The 21,003-nt window shown below is 38.3% G+C and overlaps 1 protein-coding gene across 1 annotated transcript in view; it reads right to left on the minus strand.

The window, feature by feature from the left end:
- Positions 1 to 16,619, minus strand: part of FARSB (phenylalanyl-tRNA synthetase subunit beta) — a gene marked incomplete at its 5' end in the record, with an annotated part of 90,527 nt that extends 73,908 nt beyond the window's left edge. Inside the window, 6 exon segments of the mRNA XM_014584972.1 lie at positions 439 to 547; positions 1,859 to 2,009; positions 7,641 to 7,756; positions 8,309 to 8,378; positions 11,432 to 11,586; positions 16,564 to 16,619. Of these exon segments, the coding sequence (XP_014440458.1) occupies positions 439 to 547; positions 1,859 to 2,009; positions 7,641 to 7,756; positions 8,309 to 8,378; positions 11,432 to 11,586; positions 16,564 to 16,619 (657 nt within the window).
- Positions 16,620 to 21,003: the final 4,384 nt, after the last annotated feature.

Here is a 21,003-nt window from a genome sequence, read left to right on the forward strand (position 1 = left end):
ACATGCACACGCTCCTGGTGTGAGTTTAAACCACTGGGTCCAGGACTCAAACCGCGGTCGATGACATGGGAGTCCAGCAACATAGCCATTATACCAACTGTTGGTCCCTAAAAAAAGTTATAGTTTAACTATAAAACTAAAGGTAAGACTGAGTCTGACTTTGAGTTTAATCAAGTGAATTACCTTCTAAAAATCTAGAACATCAGCACCCTTTCGAGGAATATAATAGAACTCACTGAATGGCATCAGGACATATTTATAAATGCATATAAAAATCACCAGTATAACATTGCTGAAGAAATAAATGGAAAGAACTACTAAAACTAAATCTAAAGAAGACCTGAGAGTCTCAGATTAGGAGTTACTTGATTTGATCCAGCCAAGTCCATTGAGAGTGCTACTGAAACCCTGAAGGATAAATGCCTATAAAATACTCACCATTGATGATTGGAGGCATTGAAAGAACGACTCCATTACTATCATAGATAACTGGGTACAAGGGTTTACTCTCTATGATATGTAAATAATGTTTAAGATGGTTGTCAGTCTGAAAAAAATTAAAAAAACATTAGTCCCTTTTTTCTAACCACTATAATTAGTTTACATACTGACCAAATAAAGAGGGAAAAGTCAGGAAAAAGAAATTAAAATAGTACCAAATTAGAGAAGGCTCTAAATTTATAAAATTTTCTAATATAAATTAAAATCTAAACATCCTTCATACAACCTCATCTTCTACTAGAACACAACTGAATTTTTCAAGAGGGAAAATATATTTGCACTAGTATGTCTTAATCATCTCAAACAAAACATAAAACATCACAAAACTGTTTAGATAAACAAGAAAAAAAATCACTTGCAAATCGGACCAAGAATAACAGCTGTTTTTTTCCAAATGATAACTCATCATTTCTATTTGCTGTATGCAATTGAAAATGACTACTGAATTCCCTTTTACTGTTGGGACTCTAAAATGCCAATAAATGGAAGGTAGATATTTTGTAAATTCTATTTCTCACCAAGAAGAGAAAAAAAAAAGTAGCTATATCTAACTGTTCTTTCTTCTTATATGAGTTTTCATTATACCCAAATATGAAAACTACAATGTGGTATGGTCTGCTTCAGTGGTTCTCAATCTTAGTTGTAAGTTAAAATCATCCTACAAGTTAAATAAGTAATAATAAACAAAACTAGACTAAGTCTTACCAGGAGGGTATTAAATTTGATTCTAAGCTTCCTAACAGTTAATTCAGAAAGATAAACTTGTTCAAAATTGTGTTCTTAAATTATTTAAGGAGCCACCAGGTGGTGTGGAGATTAAGGCAGCTGGACCACACATGGCGACTCCACGGTTCAAGTCTTAGACTCAGCAGCCTGAAAAAAGACATACCAAGTACATAAGCGTGCATGCCCAAAATCCCGAGAGGAAAATGGAGAACAGACTGCAGCATGGCCATCGCCCTGACGGCTGTTTTCTCACTTTTCCTCTCTGTATCTCTCTAGCAAGTACACGCCCTATGGCAAAAATCTAAAACAAAGATTCTTCAAGATTCCAAGCTTGGGGCTAGCCAGTGGCGTGGTGGTTAAGGGTTGTGGACTCCCACATGGTCAACCATGGTTTGAGTCCTGGACCTGGTGGCTTGCTTTCTCACTTTCACTCTCTCTCTCTGGTCCAAATAAAAATAAATAAATAAAGTTAAATAAAATAATCCAAAAAAAAAAAGAGAAAAGAGAAAAGATAGCAAGCTCCCTCAAGGTCAGATGAAGCCATATTTCTAGATTGGTGTCCAGATATTGCTATTGTACTGGAATTTCATGATTTACATAAAGCTATTATTCAATAAAACAGGATACTTACCTTATATATGTTCATCAGTTCACAAGCTGTATATTCCTTGGTCTTATTTAAGGGTCTGAATTTGATGTCTGAAGGACGCTTTGCAGTGTAAGTGAATGGCCCTGACACAGTGTCCAAATCATGAGTACCAATAGCAACCAAGGCTCTTTTCCTAAATGTTGGGGGGGAGGGGACAAAAGCAGAAGGAAGGAGATTTTAATTTCTACAGATAACATAAACTGGAGGGCTGGCAGGTGGCGTGGTGGTTAAGAGCACTGGACTCCCACATGACCAATTGTGGTTGGAGTCCCAGACCTGGCGGTTTGCTTTCTCTCCCTCCTTCTCCCTCTCCCTCTCTCTCTCCCTCTCTCTGTGTGTGTATGTGTGTGTATTGCTCTGGTCAAATTAAAAATAAATAAATAAAGTTGAGTAAAAGAAAAAGAAAAACATAAACTGTATGTTTAAAAATTTTATTTTAAAGGCTTTCCTTAAATAGCCTGTTGCTACTATATGGCATTTTAGTGGTACATAATAAACAAATTCTCATAATCATTTAAAAAAAGTAATGAGAAATTATAAAGTTACTTAAAATATGTTATTTCAGTAGCTGAAGAAAATTCCTTGCCACTATGTTTTCCCAGGTATTAGGTTACTAGAACATTTACGTTTTTAAAAAAAAGAATGATTTATTTAATGTTATTTATCATTCCAATTTGCCAAAGGGCACACCACTCACCAGAGAGAGAAAGAGGGGAAATGAGAAAGCAAGCTGCCAGGTCCAGGACTAGAACCATGGTTGGTCATGTGGGAGTCCAGAGCCTTAATCACCACATCACCTGCTGGCCCACTAAAACATTTTCAAAGTCGACATTCCCTTACCTTCTTCTTTAACCTATTTCTTCTTAATATTCTCAAGTTAGTATAAGTATTTGATTAAATAAGGAAAAACTACCAAGTTGCTGGGAGTTTTCTTGAGTTTTTTCTATTTTCCTCAATTTTACATCATATAGTTGTATTACTTAAGCAGTGAAAAAAATTTAGTTTTCTTAAAGTTTACAGGTTTACTTCATATACTTAAAAGTTTACTTTAGTACATAATGAATTAATTTAAAATTAACTTTAATATATAACAAAAGTTCAAAAGTTATTAATTGCACTGTTCTAGTTTATCCACAAGGATCTGAGGTAACTCAGGAATTTTTTTAAAAGGTTTTTAAAAAAGAATTATTTATTTAATTCTATTTGTTATTAATTAGTATTACTATTATTATTATTATTATTATTATTATTATTATTTGACCAGAGAAAGAGAGAGAGAAAGGGAAAGTGAGACAGCAAACCACCAGGTCAGGGACTCAAACCAAGGTCAGCAATATGGGAATCCAGCACCTTTAACCACCACACCACCTGCTGGTCCTGTAATTCAGAAATTTACCGCAAGCTACAAAGTGAAAGAGAAAAATACAGAAGCAGGCCACTCATAGCCTAGTGGTTATGGCAGCTGAATCTCACATGACCAACAATAGTTCGAGTCCCAGGAGTTTGGAAACCACTCTGGGTGCCTGTATATGAGTGCTCAAAATCCCAACGAGATAAAGAAATAGAGGAGAACAGATTGAAGTGTGACCTCGTTGCACTGGGGGTAGGGGGATGCTTTCGCTCTCTACCCCCATCTTTCTTTCTCCCCCTCTCTCTGTCTCCCTCTGGTAAATGCACACCCTCTGGCAATTAAAATCAGTCAATAAGGAAGGAAAGAGAAGTAGGGATATAAAACAGAGCCAGGAAATGCTAACATTAAATCAAATCTAAAGGCCAAACTCTTACCAGGGAGGGTAAACAAATCTGGCTCTAAGCTTAACAGTCGATTCAAAAAGACAAACTTGGTCAAAATTTGTGTTCCCAAGATTCCTTAAAATTACTCTAAAATGTATATACACACATACTTGAGAATTTATCTTTAACCACATATACTCAAAACAAATTACGCATAATACTAAATTTTGTTCAACTTCCAAGACTGGTGAACTAGAATTTTAACAAACATATCAATAAACTGAACAGAATAGCTGACAAGCAAAAATAAACCTTACTTTACTTCACTCAATCAGTTATATGCTCCGTGAGTTATAAAGAAGATGATAAACCCAGGGCCAGGAGGTTGTGTGGAGGTTAAGGTGGTGGTCGACCACTGTTCAGGTTCTGGACCTGGGGACTTGAAAATCACATGGGGCGTGTGTGCGTGCATGCCCAAACTCCTGAGAGGAGAAGCAGGGAGAAAGACTGTACTGTCGCCATCCCCCTAAGGGGTGAATGCTCACTTTCCCTCTTACTGTCTGTCTCCAGCATAAACGCCCTATGGCAAAGACAAAAAGAAAAAACAAATTTGACAAATCCAAGGATAAGAAAGTCTGGGTTCTGTGTTTACTTAAACAATAATATTGGCCTCTCAATCTTGAAACAGTACCTCAAAACATCACTAAAATTAAAACTTCAAATCAATCAAATATGTTTCAAATGAATCAAAGAAAAACAAAAGGTAAATATACATACTTGAAAAAGGTATCTTTAAACTTACTCAAAGAAAATATAGGAGAATATGCTTATAATTGTGGAGTATACCTGAATGATTCCAAAGGTCAAAAGATAAACTGATAGAAAAAGATTATAATACATGAACAGAAAAATAGTTTAATTTCTCAAATATAGAAAGCTATGAAAAAAATAAAAATAGAAATCAAGACATTATCTATCATATTGGAAAACATTTTAAAGTCTTCCTTTAAAAAAAAAGCCATACATAAAAGATGAAAGAACTGAGAAAAAAAAAACTGAGTTGCTGTCAATTGCAAAGATCTAGTGAGATCTAGTCTAGCCAAGTGTTTAGGGTCAAAGTCTATAATAGGTAAATATTCAATAGTTTTTGCCTGCAGGAACAAAAACTACTTTTCAGAGAAATTAACAGAAGCAGGAGCTTCTTCACTACAAACATGAAAAGAAACATAAAATGTAACTCATACTCCAGACAAAACCAGTTGAAAGAAACCCTTACTAAGATGTCCCAGCTTTTTTTTTTTTTTTAAAAATTATCTTATTTAACTTTACTTATTTATTTATTTTAATTTGACCAGAGAGAAACAGAGCTAGAGAAAAGTGAGAAAGCAAGCCACCAGGTTCAAGACTCAAACCATGGTCGGCCATGTGGGAGTCCAGTGCCCTTAACCACCTTGTCACCTGCTGGCCCCAAGATGTCCCAGCTTTTGACATGGCCACACTGATTTTTAAACCTATTACAAAAAAAAGGGGGGTCAAGAATTATGGGAAGGTATACACATAAATAGAAAGGAAGTATCAGAAGAAAGAGGTACTACACGCAGCAGTGGTACAGGCAGAAGAACAACACTCTGCAGTGCTAAAGCTACGTGGAAGAGCACAGTTTAGATCCTGGGTTGACCTGGCACAAGTTATGTGCATACATACACACATCTTTCACCCTAGCTGACTGGAGGGCAGGAGCAGGGCTGTGATATGACAAGATTCTGTTGAGGGTGATTGTTTATCTCTCCCTTTGTCTCATGAAATAAATAAACTTCTAAAAAAAGAGAGAAAAATTATTTTAAAGAGGAATTAAATGGAAAATAGAAATAGGCAGTTAAAAAAAAAAAAAAAAAGCACAAAATGCACTGTTAATTTCCAGCAAAGACAGAATAACATAGATTTACTTTTGCCTGAAACAACCAAGAAATGAGCAAAATATATGAAATAATAGTGTTTCGAAGACTGGACAGCAGGCAATGAAGGGCAGCAATTTCTAAGAGACAGGAAGCAAATGAGGCTGTTTCCTCTGACTGTCCCAGCTTACTGCCTCCACAGCGTTTCCAGACTGCAAGATAGGAAAGAAAGAGAGCTGAGAGTCTAGGCCGAGATGGCCAGAGTACACTGAACAAGAGCACTGGGGAACACCAGAGAGCTACACAAAGAAAGAACTCAAAATACACGAAGGGTCCTTCTCAAATATTAATGAGCTAAGTATTAATCAACACATGGGTGAAGAACAAAGTAACCCAATCTCAGGAAAAGAAGCACTAAGAGGATTACAGAGAACAGCGCTCCATGCTCACAGAGACTGAAAACTTCATTGTTACTGTGGTAATATATGGAGTACAGAAAAGGGCTTTGCTTAAGCAGTAAGGACTAATTGGTCCTAGAAAGAGCACTACTTGATCATTGGAAAATGGGAAAATCAATTAAACCAAAAATTGATTCTTTGAAAGATCTATAAAACTAAATCTTGAGCTATACTGTAGGGGAAAAAAAGAAGACACAGAAATGAAAGAGGTGACAATACTACAGACACTATAGAAACTAAAAGGGAAAAGAAACATTATGAACAGCTTTACACCAATAACTCTGATAACTAAAGACAAAATGGATATGTTTCTTGAAAAACATTAACTTCAAAAGCTCACTAAAGTTAATTAAGATTTACTGACAAAAAAGGACTCCTGGCAAACGTGAGTATTGGGATGTGTTCTATTCTTCCCCTTAGAAAAAGCTCATAATTTCCAGAAATACCAAGTGTTAGGAGCTTAATGTTAAATTAAGTTAGGAAATGCCTTCTGACTTAGATTAAAATAGATTCTTAAAGTTTGTCCAGAAGAGATAAGCTGTTTCAACCATTTACTAGCTACACCTATTCTTGTCAGAAATCTAATTTTGAAATTATATTTAAATTCTTGTTTTGTTTAATAACAACATATTAACACACTAACATATAAACTCTTTGCTCATAACATATAAGCAAAGTTGTTATAGGAAAAAACCCTTTGAGCTTAACCACAGGTGTGATTTTAATTTTTTTTTATTTTACTTCTATTTCAATTAATTATTTTTTTTTCTTTTGCCATAGGACAAGTGCACTCGCCAGAGAGACAGAGAGAGAGACAATGAGAGGGAAAGTGAGAAATTACTCCAGAGAGGATCGCCATGCCACAATTTCTTCTCCATTCTCTTCCTGGGATTCTAGTCACACACACACTCACACACACACATATGTGGCCTGATTTTCAAGCTGCCAGGTCCACAACATGAATTGTGTCAGTCATGTGGGAATACAACACTTTGACCACAATGCCACCTGGTGACCTCTATGATTTTCATTTTAAATAATTTTTCGCCAGGGTTCTCCCTCTACTCTGTCCTTTGACTGTCCTATACCCACAAGTCACAATTACTCTCTATAGTTTAGTGAACTACAATTATTTAAAAAATAAAAATGCAGAACCAGCAGGTAGCATGGTGGTTAAGGCATTGGATTCCACATGGCCAGCTGTGCAGTTCCAGTCCTGGACCTGGTGGCCTAAAAGTCACACTAGGTACATATGCGTGTGTGACCAAAACCCAAAAAAGGAGACTATAGGAGAAGGGATTACGGTGTCGCCATAGGGGGTGCTTTCTCACTTTCCCTCTGTGTCTCTCTATGGCAAGTGCATATGCACTATAGCCAAAAAAAAAAAAAAAAAAAAAAAAAAACAACTAATAAATAAATAAATAAATAATTAAAAACACGCTGCATTTTCCATGCATATATCATTTATAAGCAGTAACAAATGTCTTATCTGCTAAAGCAAAGTTAAGCTCTTGTTACTCTCATGCATCGTTAATGGAGAAATGTTTTGAAATCTGCAGAGAAGGAAGAAAAGGAAAGATGGATAGAGGGAGGAAGGTGGAAGGAGTAAGAGAAAATGGGATAAGAAGGAGAGTGAGAGGGGAGAGGGCAAGGAGGAAAGAAGATGCAACTACAAACCTGCAAATATTCTGATGTAACTTCTCTTGAAGTTCGATGAAGCTGTCATATCGATCTTTAGTAAACTTTATATTTCGGAGAACTGCTGCTACTGCAAAAGGACGTACTTTAGCTGTCTGAAATTTATAATATCATTAGAGATAGTAAATTCAAAGCTTTTCGTAACAAAAACAGCTTGTAATAGAAGGGTAGCTGCACACCTGACACTGTGGCAAATTTTCATTAAAACAAGTATATATTCATTTATTCAATCAACAAGTAATAAAGTAATGAACAAGAGACAAAGCCTCCACCCTCATGAAATCCGCAATTCAGTAAGATTTCTGGCAATGTAGCAATTAAGAAAAATTATTCTTTAACAGTTTGCACATAGTTCTTGGTTTTTCCAAATAATCCTCCCAAAATTTAAACAATTAGATCTCAAATGTTTTTAAATAAGCATTTGACATTATTTTCAAAATCATTAATAGAAAACAGAAACACAGTTATTTCTCAGTTCTTGGTGAAAACAAATTTTAAGAGCTAAAAGCTAAATACAAATCCATTTCTGCAAATAATCAAATAAAATGTGATTTGGCAAAAGGTTAGATTTCTTTTTCTTTCTGACCTTAGAGATATAAACTGAAAAGAAATTTTTTAAAAAAGAAAATAATAATTTATACTATTACCTGTTCTGTCATAACCAATTTCTGGATTTCTCCACTAGGCATAACCCGTTTATACACTGGAGCTTTTATCCTAAAATAATATTAAAATGAAATTACTCAATTAATCAGAATATTTGATAAGTTAATCATATTGTATGCTGTAACTATTAAGTATACAAAATGAACAAAATTAGGACAATGCATGGAGCTACAACAAGTCAAATTTTGGCTGAAAGTTAAAAAAAAAAATTAATTAATAAACTTTTAAAAAAGGCCAGTCACCTGCTAGCCCCATTTAATGTTGTTTTCCTTTTTTTTCAAGAGGTTTTTGCTATAGGGCGCATGCGCTCACCAGAAAGACAGAGAGAGACAGAGAGACAGAAAGCGAGAAATCACCCCTCAGGGGAGATGGCCACACCACAATCCCTTCTCCTCCGTTCTCCTCTCGGGATCTTGGGCCCAAGACTCAAACCACAGTTGACCACATGGGAGTCCAGCAACATAGCCATTATGCCAACTACTGGTCCCTAATTTTTTTTTTTAACTGGCCATTTTTTCTTGTTCTGTTTTAATTTGCTAACTTCACAATTGAGTCTCAGACCTGGTAGCTTAAAAATCACAACAGATGGGGCTGGCAGGTGCCATGGTGGTTAAGGGTGCTGGACTCCCAAATGGTCAACTGTGGTTCCAGTCCTGGACCTGGCAGTTTGCTTTCTCATCTTCCCCCTCTCTCTCTTTCACTCACTATGTCCCTCTTTAGTCAAATTAAAATTAATTAATTAATTAAAGTTCAATTAAAAAAAAATTTTTTTTTTAAAAATCACTCCAGGCATGTGTGTACACATGCCCAAAATTCCAAGAGAAGGGATTGCGATGTGGCTATCCTCCCGAGGGGCGATTTCTCACCTCTTTTTCTCTGTCTCTCTCCAGAAAGCATGTGTGCCCTATAGCAAAAACCTTATCAACAACAACAACAAAAAAAGATTAACCAACTTTCTAACATTTAAAGTTGCCCCAAAATGATATAGGATACCTTATGGTATGAATTTCCTACCACTAGGGTCCCAGCTATAAAAACATTAACTAAGTAATAGTTTAAAGGGTATGTAGACATCAACCGGGTGCTCAATTAGATCACCTTTAAGTTTTATTACAGCAGTGAGATTCTGAGCTTCTGAAAACAAATGGGCTTATTAAAAATTCTAGGCCAGCTCGGAGGCCTGGTGGTTAAGGCAGCCACCTCCCACATGGCAACCAAAGGCTTGAAAAATGTAATGGGCACGTATGCCTGTGTGCCCAAAATCTCAAAAGGAGAAAAAGACAGGAGAAGGGATAGCGCTGTAACCATTCCCTGTGAGAGGTGTTTTCTCCTCTTCCTCTCTCGATCTCTCTGTCTCTCTCTAATGAGTGCATACACCCTCCAGCAAAAACAGAAAAACAACACACACACACACACACACACAAAACACAAAACAGACTCCTGTCAATGCAGTGCTTCTCAAATTTCAATGTGTCTGGACCAGTAGGTGGCATGGTAGTTAAGGGTGCTGGACTCCCACATGGCCAACTGCAGTTTGAGTCCCAGATCTGGTGGCTTGCTTTCTCACTTTCGCTCTCTGTCTCTCTCTCTTGCTCTCTCTCTTTCTCTTGCTCTGTCTCTCTCTGGTCAAATTAAAAATAAATTAACTAATAAAATTAAATAAAATAATTCTTTTTTAAAAATTCCACGTGTTAACAATCAGCAGGGAGTTTGTTAAACCTCAGTTTCTGATTCAACAGGTCTGGGTAGAATCTGAAGTTCTGTACTTCTGACGATCTCTCGGTGGATGCAGACTCTGCTAATCCATGCACCACACTTGAATAGCAAAGAATTTAAGTCACTTTCCTGACTCTGTCTAATCATAAAAAGTACATGAAATACCTACTAAAAATACAGATTGTGATCAAGTGGGTTTGGGAACCATACTCTAAGGGGTTATTGCTGACCCTGAAATAGTAGATTGTTGGGAAAATCATGACAATTTTTTCTACGTTTTTCTATGTAAAAATGCATCATGACTTTCCCTAAAAAAAACCAATATAAACATCTGATCACCAGGTAAGGAATTAACAGGGTCAACCCTCAAATTTTAACTAAATAATCATCTTTTCACCAACACCTATCATTCATCTGAAGCCTCAGTTTCAAAGCCTAGTCCATCAACTAGAAGTTGTTATTCTTTCAAAGCCTAGTCCATCAACTAGAAGAAGATAATACATAAGCAATCAAAAACAAAAACAATTATTCTTGATAGCTGTTATTTTCTTCACCTTTTCACTTTATATATTCATCATGTTCTTTATCTACTACAAAGAGTAATAAGGGATCTTAAATTAGGAGACTGAAACTAGAAAGGCCAATTAACCCACCAGAGATCTTAGCCATCCCTAGATAATCAACTTGACAGTTAGCAAGTCTACTCCTGAGCTTCCTTAAAAGAATGGAATTCTCAGAATTCTTAAAAGCCTATAAAGTATTGCTATCTCTACTTTTCCTCCCAAATTCTAACAAATCTAATGAACAGTCCATTCTGATAAGATTACTGAGGGAATTCAAACAAATCAGCTATAGAATTTTTTTTTTGAGAGGTTTTTGCTATAGGGCGTGTGCGCTCGCCAGAAAGAGAGACAGACAGCGAGAAATCACCCCCCAGGGGGGGATGGCCACGCTGCAATCCTTTCTCCTCCATTCTCCTTTTGGGATCTTGAGCACACACACACACACACACACACACACACTTCCGTCATGAGTTTAAGTCGCTGGGTCTGGGACTCGAACCGTAGTCAACTACATGGGAGTCCAGCAACATAGCCATTACATCAACTGCTGGTCCCAGCTAAAGAATTTTTTAAGAATCGATAAAATCATTGACTTCAAGTTTTAAAAAAAGCTTCTAAAATGAGGCTATAACTTGATAGTTACATAAATTTTCAAATGACTACAAACTACATGAATCTCATTCTCTAACCTTCCTTCTATGCAGACCTAAAGCTGTGACTTGTACAAGTCTTTTTCCTAGAACCTTAGATACAATTGCTAATACTGACAGCAATGGAAGAGAAAAGACCCAACTTAGCAACGTATTTAATAATATATTTTCTTACCTTTCTTTGAAAACCTGAAGTCCTCGAACCAATCCTTCCAGACATAGGAGATCGTATCTATTGGCAGGGACATCAATTTTGTAAAGAACAACATCGGAGGCCCCCTGTGCCTTGACATTGCCTTGTTCCTTACTTATTATTTCCTTCTCAGAAGTCTGAAACAGCCAAAAAAAAAAATTTAATAAGACTAAGTAAATCTAAATTTGTAAAAAGTGGTCGTTAGCCCAATAAGGCAGTATTTACATAAAATGTGTTCTTTTCTGCAACAAAAACATGAGTCTGTTACATCCACAACAGAAACATGAAATACTCAATGCTATAATCACAATAGACAAAGGCTGATCTGAGGCGTGGTAGCACAGGTGGCTGGATTACACATGGGCAACAGCGCAGTTTAAGTCCTTGGACTGAAGGCTTGAGAAACACAAGAGCTGTGTGTGCGTGTGCGTGTGTGTGTGTGTGTGTGTGTGTGCTGGCCTGCTCAAAATCCCGAAAGGAGGAAGAAATGGAGAAGAGACTACAGCATGACCAGCCCCCGTGGGGGGTGCTTTTGCACTTTCTCTTTCTCTGTCTCTCTCTGGTGAGCACATACACTCTCTGGCAAATTAAAAAAATGTTTTAAGGAGGAAAATATCCCAGTTTTCACTAAGTTCAGACATCTAGCACCCCCAGTCATTCTAAAACAACACAAATTTGACTAAAGCAAGGATCAGTAAAAAAATACTCCACTAATCAAATCACGCCTGATACCCCTTTTTGTCAACAAAGTTTTATGGGAAAACAACCAGACCGATTAACTTACACATTATCTACTTTTACACACCGCAAAGGGTGAGTTTTAACAGTAATTACATACTATACAAAGCCTAAATTATCTGCTATCTTGCTCTTCCACAGAAAACGTTTGTGTATCCCAATCTAAATGAAAATGAAAACACCACCAAGAACACACAGAACTAACAACAAAAATGTAAAAGAGGTAAAATAAAGATGATTCACCAAATAAAACAAACACTACTTCCTACTGGACAATGACTGAAAACTAAATCCTATGGTCCCCAGATCTAGAAGCAACATGAGAATGTGAGTGGTAATATAAACACAAACAGAAAACATCTGAAGAGATTGCCAGAAGTTGTGGTGAAAATCAGAATGGTTAATGTAATAAGTGCAATGGGAAGGCACCTAGTAACAGAAAGGTATAGTGCAGCAGAATATGGGCAACCAGAGGAAGAGTGAAGACCCACCACTAGAATAATTATTTGTAATGTAGTGACAATCACCAAATATAATAGAGAATAAAAGAGTTTCTTAAAGATAAGCATTGCCTGGAAGTTCAATTCTGTAACTTAGCAACAGCAGGTGGTGAAGACGGTTAAGGCACTAGACTCCTACATGGCTGACCATGGGACCATGATACTTGAACCATGGTCAAGTACCAGACCTGGTGGCTTGAAAAATCATGCCAGGTACACGTGTGTGCGCATGCCCAAGATCCAGAAGGAGGATGGAAGAGAGGGATTGTGGCTATCCCCACTGAGGGTGATTAATCACTTTCTCTCTGCCTCCTGTGAGCGCAAGCACCTTATGGCAAAAACCTAAAAAAACATGGGACCAGCAGTTAGTGTAATGGCTATGTCGCTGGAGTCCCATGTAGTCAACCACAGTTTGAGTCCTAGACCCGGTGGCTTAAACTCACACCGGGTGCATGTGCGTACGTGCCCAAGATTCCGAGAGGAGAATGGAAAAGGGATTGCAGTGTGGCCATCCTCCCTGGGGGGTGATTTCTCACTTTCTGTCTCTCTCTCTCTATCTTTCTGGCGAGTGCCCGTGCCCTATAGCAAAAACCTCTCAAAAAAATAAAAAATAAAAAAATAAAAAACTATTCTTTATGTTTACTATATGTAAATAAATATATTTAAGAAATTCTCAACCAAAATGATTAAAAGTGATACTACAATTGGTAATGTTACCCTATAATTGTTTGGAAACCTCACTTAGCCAAACTCTACCACCAATAATCAGCTAAAAATACTGATTTCTATCAAAATGTTATGATTTTATTTGACATGATGCCCTCCCACTGCCACATAAGTATTTAAACTATTGCCTAAATTAAGAGTCATAATCTATAAATGCACAGAATGCAGAAGAATTCACTTTTGATCACTTAACACTACATGCTCAAGTCATACCCGAGGAACCACAGGTACACATGGTGCTAGACTGTGAAAGGCAGTGCCAGGCTCCAAAAAACACCTACCCTGCGCATCTTGAATGAACTGGGTTGTCAGGAAAGTCATGATGCATTTTTACATAGAAAAACATGTCATGAGGACCAGCAGATGGTGTAATGGTTACATTGCTGAACTCCCACATAATCGACTGCAGTTCGAGTCCCAGGACCCAGCGGCTTAAAATTCATACTAGGAACGTGTGCATATGTGCCCAAAATCCTGAAAGAAGAATGGAAGAGAAGAGATTGCAGCATGGCCATTCCCCCTGGGAGGTGATTTCTCACTTTCTGTCTCTCTGGCGAGCACACATACCCTATAGCAAAAATCTGTTTTTTTTTTTTTTTTTCTTTAGAGCCTTGCATGCTTGCCAGAGAGACAGAAAGTGAGAAATCATCCCCCAGAAGCGATGGTCACACTGCAATCCCTTCTCCTCCAGTCTCCTCTCAGGATTTTAGGCATGTATGCACACACACTTGTTGTGAGTTTTAAGCCGCCAGATCCAGGACTCGAATCACACTGGGAGTCCAGTGACACTACCATTATGCCACCTGCTGGTCCCACAAAAATCTCTCTTTTAAAAAAAAAGAAAAAGAAAAACATGTCATGACTTTCCTTACAACCTAATAGGAGGCAAATTTTTTTTTTAACCGGAGGCAGGAGCAGGAAGGGGAAAAAGAGGAGGACTTTTAAGGAGAAGACAGGAGGAAAGAAAGGAGGAAGAAGAGGAAGAATTACAATTTAAATAATATTCATTTGACAAGGTAATAAAATTGCTGTTTTTCAGTGAAGAAAGCTGATCTCACAAAAAATGGCAGACCACAGAAAATACATATATGAAGATGAAATAATATAATAACCAAAGAAATGAAGACATCTGAATAAAAAAATAACCAAATCCTACATACACACACACACACACACACACACACACACACAAGACAAAGCAGCCTAATCTTTCACTTTCAGTACCTTGATTTATGCAAAGAACTTATGTGGAAGATAGGGTTTGACAAAAGTTTTAGAGAAATCTAAGACCACCTAAATTTCAGAGCCAGAAATGGACTGATAACGACCATATAACCAAAACCATTATTTTGCAAATGAAAAAGAGGCTCAGAGAGACCCAGAGAGGTGAAGTCATTGTCCAGTATCACAGGGCCAGTAAATGTTGGAGCAGTTCAAGTGTTCTGCTATCCAGTCCACTGCTCTTCAGTATTACAGTGCTTCAAACATAATTTTGAGATCTAGTAAAAGTATTAATAGCAATTTACAAACTATAGAAATCTTGGCCAAATTCCCAAGCAAACAGATGCTCACTAAAATAAAGATGATCTTTCTGTAGCATTTGTAAACTAGCAGTAAGGAAAGAAGGGCAAGATGATAAACATTTTTTTGTTAGCGTTAAGATTTTTTTAGGGGTAACCAGCAGATGGCATAATGGTTACGTGGCTAGACTCTGCCATAGTCAACCACGGTTCAAGACCTGGATCTGGCGACTTAAACTCATGTCGGGCACATGTGCATACGATGCCCAAGATCCTGAGAGGAGAACGAAGAAGGGAATGCAGCATGGGCATCCCCCCGGGAATGATTTCTCACTTTCTGTCTCTCTGGCGAGCACACACACCCTATAGCAAAAATCTCTTAAAAAGATTTCTGTTTGTTTTTTAATTGGTTATAGGGTACATGCCTATAGCAGAGAAGGAGGAAGAAAGTGAGAAAGAATCACCCAGGAGGGATGGCCATGTTACAATCCCTTCTCCTCCACTCTCCTCTCAGAGTTCTGAACACGCACACACATGTACCTGGTGTGTTTTTCAAGCCAATGGGTCTAAGATTTGAACTGTCCCATCAGCCACTGGCACCCAGCCACCTTAGTTATCATACCACCAATTGGCTTGGCCTGAAGAATTTTTAACTTTATACCTAAGACAGGGTTATAAAACACTGAATATATCAGGGTGATGGAAGCCTTAAGAAAAAATAACCACCAACCAAAGCACTATTTTTTTTTTAAATTATAAGCACAATGTCTTTAATTTAAGGGGGGGGGGGTCTTCAAAAAGTTCATAGAAAAGCAAATTATGAAAAAAGAAAACTATACATGGGGAGCGAGCAAATGGCCTGGTGGTTGAGGCACTGGACTCCCACATGGCCAACTCTAGTTTGAGTCCTAGACCCAGAGGCTTGCTTTCACTTTCCCTTCCTTTCTCGGTCTCTCTCTGGTCAACTTGAAAAATAGCGGTCACGAATAAAATGAAATAAATAAATCCTTTCAAAAACTGAATTAAAAAAATTATACATGGACTTCAACTTTTTCTGCACCAAAGTAAAGTCATATTTTAACTCATTTTTTAATTAACTTATTGAAGTTCCCTCATATTCGGATTGAGTATCCTTAATCCAAAGCAGTCTAAAATCCAAAACTTTCTGAGTGCCAACAGGACAACACAGTAAAATAATTCATACTGATCTCATGACCTCAGTCAAAAACGACTGCAATACATAACTGTCATATAAAATTACCTTCAGCCTATGTGTATAAGGTATATATAAAACCTGTATGAATTTCTTGTTTAGGCTTGGCTCCTATCCCCAAGATAACTCATTGTGTACATGCAAATATTCCACAATCTGAAAAATATCCAAAATCCTTCTGCTCCCAGGCATTCTGGATAAGGAACACTAAATCTAATACAAGCATTTTTAACAATATATTTGTCAAATAAATAGCCCACCCACACTACTTTTAAAATACCTTAATCATTATATAACCAAAAGTCTAGGCGAATGCCTCATCATTCTCTCACCAAGGCCCACAAATGTATCATCAGCCCCTGAAAAATGAGCTTATTCATGAAATATTTTAAAAATACACAAATATCCAATACGTACAATTTCATCGAGTTCCAGGCCAAATTCAAAACACAGTTCATCAAATTCTTCATCAGCTAGGGGAAGAAAAAAAAGATTTTAAATTAAATTTTAATCTAGTCATAAATATAAACTGTATATAGACTGCATTTTCTCATTATTAACAGCCTATTAACTGTGTAAACAGCACACTAAATATCAGATATTGCATGTCACCATGTAAAAGCAAAAGAGCTTGATCAACAAGAGAAAAAAAGAAAAAAAAAAAACTAATACAGGGCTGGTTAATCTATGCTAACATCTACTATAGGATTAGGTTACCTGTACTGGGAAGTTTGCATATATACTTAAAAAAAAAAAAAAAACACAAAAAAGCCTGTTAAGCAGGGATTAAGTATAAAGTAGGCTCCAAATCAGAAATGGAATGTCATTTATTGAGTCATTAGAAAAATCATGACACACCTTTACACAGAAACATATGAAAAAACACATGACTTTTCTGACAACCTACGTCTCATCATTTGAAGTTCTCTCAGGTGGCTTAACACTTGACTTTGGAGCCAAGCTCACCAGGGTCCAAACTCCTTTTTCTTTTTTTAAATGTATTTCTTCCATGAGAGAAAGGCACAGAGGCAGGCACCCCCAATAGAGTCATCATTCTATCAGCCCTTCCCAGACAGCCTGAATCTTAAGCACATGTGCGCATGCTCAGAGGTCCCAGGATGTAGACCAGGAGCCCCACGTGGGTCCAGCTGCATTACTGCCACCTAGCCCAGGATTTGACTTCTGTCTATTCCACCTAACAGTTCTGAGAATCTGGCACCTTACATAAACTGTCTTGGTACTTGATGTAAACTGCATGGGTGTTTCATCTGTAAAGTGGCACTTTTGACCATTAGAGCATGACACTACTGGTTGTCTTTTTTTTTGTTTGCTTTTAGGTTTCACTATAGGGTGCATGCACTCTCTGGATAGAGAGGGAGAGGGAAAGAGAGACTCATCTCCCAGGGAGGAGGACCACACCACAATCCCCTCTCCTCCATTTCCTTACTAGGACTTTAGCCATGTGCGCACATGTGCCTGGCCTGATCTTCAAGCCACTGGGTCTGGGACTCAAACCTTGGTCAGTCACGCGGGAGACCAGTGCCTTGACCATCATGCCATCTGCTGGCACTCATGCCACCTGCTGGCCCTATTCCAAAGATTTGAATGAAATCATGCAGACAGTTTATCTTACATAATGCCGTGCTATATACTGGGTCTGTAAGTTAACTGTTCTCTTTCTTACTTTTAAATTATATTCCACTTTGCTTTGCTAACACAGCATTCTCGGGGCTTTCACATTATTAAAATTTAACACAAACTATCATTCTAGTGTTTTCTAGTGAAAAGTTAGTTTTAAGATCCCTGATTGAATGCCAAGCGATAGTGTGGAAGTTAGGAGGCTGGCTCCCACACAACCAACTGTGTGATTCAAGTCCTGGGCCCAGCAGCCTAAAAATCACACCAGATGTGTGTATGCATGAGCCCAAAATTCCAAGAGAATGGAGAAGGGATTGTGGGAAACTTTCTCACTTTCCCTCTCTCTTTCTCTTAGGTAAGCGCAAGTGCACTATAGCAAAAAAACTAAAGAAAAAAAATTCTGATCCAGACACTGAACTTCAACATTTATTGAGCAATCATTACATGGCAAGCACTGCACTAAATGCCAGTGGTATAAAGATAAACAAAATACAGTAAGAAACCAGATGTATGAATAAATACAATTATGTCAAATGCAAGACACAGAGGTAGCACAAAAGAAATAATCAGATCTACCTAAGGTCTGCTGAAGGTTCACAGAAAGCAAGAGTTCATTAGGTAGAGATTATAGGGAATGAAAGAAACAGCAGTGTAGAAAACTTGGAAACTTGAGGCCAGTGGCACGCTCTTTAAGGTGGCTGGATCCCACTCGACCAACTGTGTGGTCCTGGACCCAGTGACTTGAAAAACACACCACGTGTTTATGCATGGTGCCCAAAATCCTGAGGAAAATGGAGAATAGGTTGCAGTGTGACTATCCCCTCAGAGGGTGCTTTCTCATTCTCTCTCTGTTTCTGTCTGGTGAATACATGTACCCTAGAACAATTTTTTTTTTAATTGGAAACTTTAAGTAGCTCAATGTGGATAAAGGATAAAGTTCATGTCTGATGAAACAAGCAGAAAGACATGCCCAGGGATTTGCCCTGTCCCACCTGCAGAAAATGAGTTACACTGAAGGATTTTTCAGCTGGGCAAAAACACGAGATCTGCATTTTTAAAGATTGCTGGCAGAGTGGACTGAAGAAAGGGTCTACTGCAACAACACAGCTGAAATACAGCTAGGGTTTCATTTAAGGCAGCAACAGTAAGCATGGCGAGGAAGAATGAATACAGAAAATGTTAAAGAGGCAATAACCATAAGGTTGAGTGGGTGATTACTGAAAAGTACGTGAACAGGAGTCTTGGATGACTCTCTGGTCTCAGACTTGGGTGGGGATATCATTAATTAGCACAGGTAATAACAGTGGTGCCCAGCCTCCATTTCAGCCCTGTAATCCCTGCCTCCTAGTATTCATGCCCTTGTGTGAACTGAGATGTGAAGCAACCACGAGTGAGCTTGAGATGACTGCTACCCCAGCTGATAGCTTGACTGCAAGGTAGCGAGAGCCCCAGAGCCAGAACCACCCAGCTAAGCTGCTACCAGAATCCTGTCTCTCAGAAACTGTATTAAATAAGGGCTTGTGTTACTCCTCAGTACTGGGGTAATTTGTTATTAGCAACAGATTACTAATGGAGATGTCAGTCCCTTGGAGTGCTGCCACAACCAACACCAAACACATGGGAACGGCTTTGGAACTAGGGGACAGGTTTTGAGAAGGGTAGATGAAACCCAAAAGGTCATTCAAAAAACTGTTACTAGAAGCCTCATGGTCTTAGATATGGATGTAGAGATGAGGACAGGGAGAAAAATGAGACAGTGTTATTGGACTGGAAGAGAAATCCTTGTTATACAGAGGCAGAAAGTTTGTCAGCACTGTTGCCTGCAGTTATGTGAATGAACTGTAGAAAGTATACCTCGTCACTAAGTGATGAAGATAAGATTTCCAACTAGTGCTCAAAGTGTCACCTGGCTTTTCCTTGCTGTTTATTTAAGAAAAAAGATCACCGAAAGGAGGACTGTTCAAGAAGGGCTAGGATGTTGATGATTTTCAAAATTCTCAGCCTTGGGGCCAACAGGCAGTGTGGTGGTTGAGGGTGCTGGACTCCCATGTGGCCGACCACGGTTCGAGTCCCAGACCTGGTAGCTTGCTTTCTCTTTCTCTCTTCCCCCCCCTCCCTCTCTCCCTCTCCCCCTCTCTCTCTCTCTCCCCCCCCCCCCCTCTCTCCCTCTCTCTCTCTCTCTCTCTCTCTCTCTCTCTCTCTCTCTCTCTCTTTCTCTCTGTCCCTCTCTGGTCAAATCAAAATAAATAAATAAAATAAAATAAAAAGTTTGATAAAGTAATTTTTAAAAATTTTCAGCCTCTCCAGATGTAATATTTAGGTTGTCTAGAAAGTCACTGTGCATTTATATATAAAAAATACAGAAAAACACATCATGACTTTCCCGATGACCTAAAACAATGCTAAAATTAAGAAATAACTTCTGAGGGAAGAGCAATCCAAGGCATCAGGGAAACATGGTCCAAAGATAAAAATCAAAGATAGGACTAAAACCTTCAGACTCGAAAGGATCAAAGGGATTATTCAAACAAAAAGTGCTAGGAAAAATTATGGGTGTGCCTCTGGAGCTCAATTAATCACTCAGTGGAGCTCAAGTGAGAACATTACGTCAGCTGAAGCCCCAAGTGCACACTGGCTTATTTCAGAGATTGATGGGTAGTGTTTTAGACTAATGAAATGGAAGTCAGTAAAATTCTCGAAGAGCCAGTTCTCAGAAGAAATACATATGCGGAAACATGGCCAGCGTGAACTGAAGGGGAGAAAGACAAAAGAAGTCTTTGACCATCCCCCCAAATTATATTAGGAAAAACACAGAGAAAGCTAATCAGCTGTAAAGCACACGCTTTGGGGGGATAACTCAGAGGGTGGACAGAGCCACGGAGAATTATCCTAGGCCTTGAGACCTAATCAAGAACATTCAACATCTGCTTTGCAATTTGAGAACTGTTATGGACCAGTGACTCTTGTGTCTCCCATGTCCCCCTTGAAAAGAGAGATGTCTACGCAGTTACCCTACATTTGTCCCACACTGGGTGTATGTGGGCAGACAATGTCTCTTGAGTCTCTCAGAGTAACAATTAACTGTACTCAAGGAGCTGTGCTTAAAGAACTCTACCGGATACCACTAGGGCACACCTAGACCTGACGTACAGGGTGAAATTCCAAATTGTGAGCAACTCCTGTAAGGGGATCACACTTAAGGGGACCACAGGAAAGAGT

This window comes from Tupaia chinensis, unplaced genomic scaffold (genome assembly GCF_000334495.1).
Source record: "Tupaia chinensis unplaced genomic scaffold, TupChi_1.0 Scaffold148296_1, whole genome shotgun sequence".
Taxonomy (NCBI): domain Eukaryota; kingdom Metazoa; phylum Chordata; class Mammalia; order Scandentia; family Tupaiidae; genus Tupaia; species Tupaia belangeri.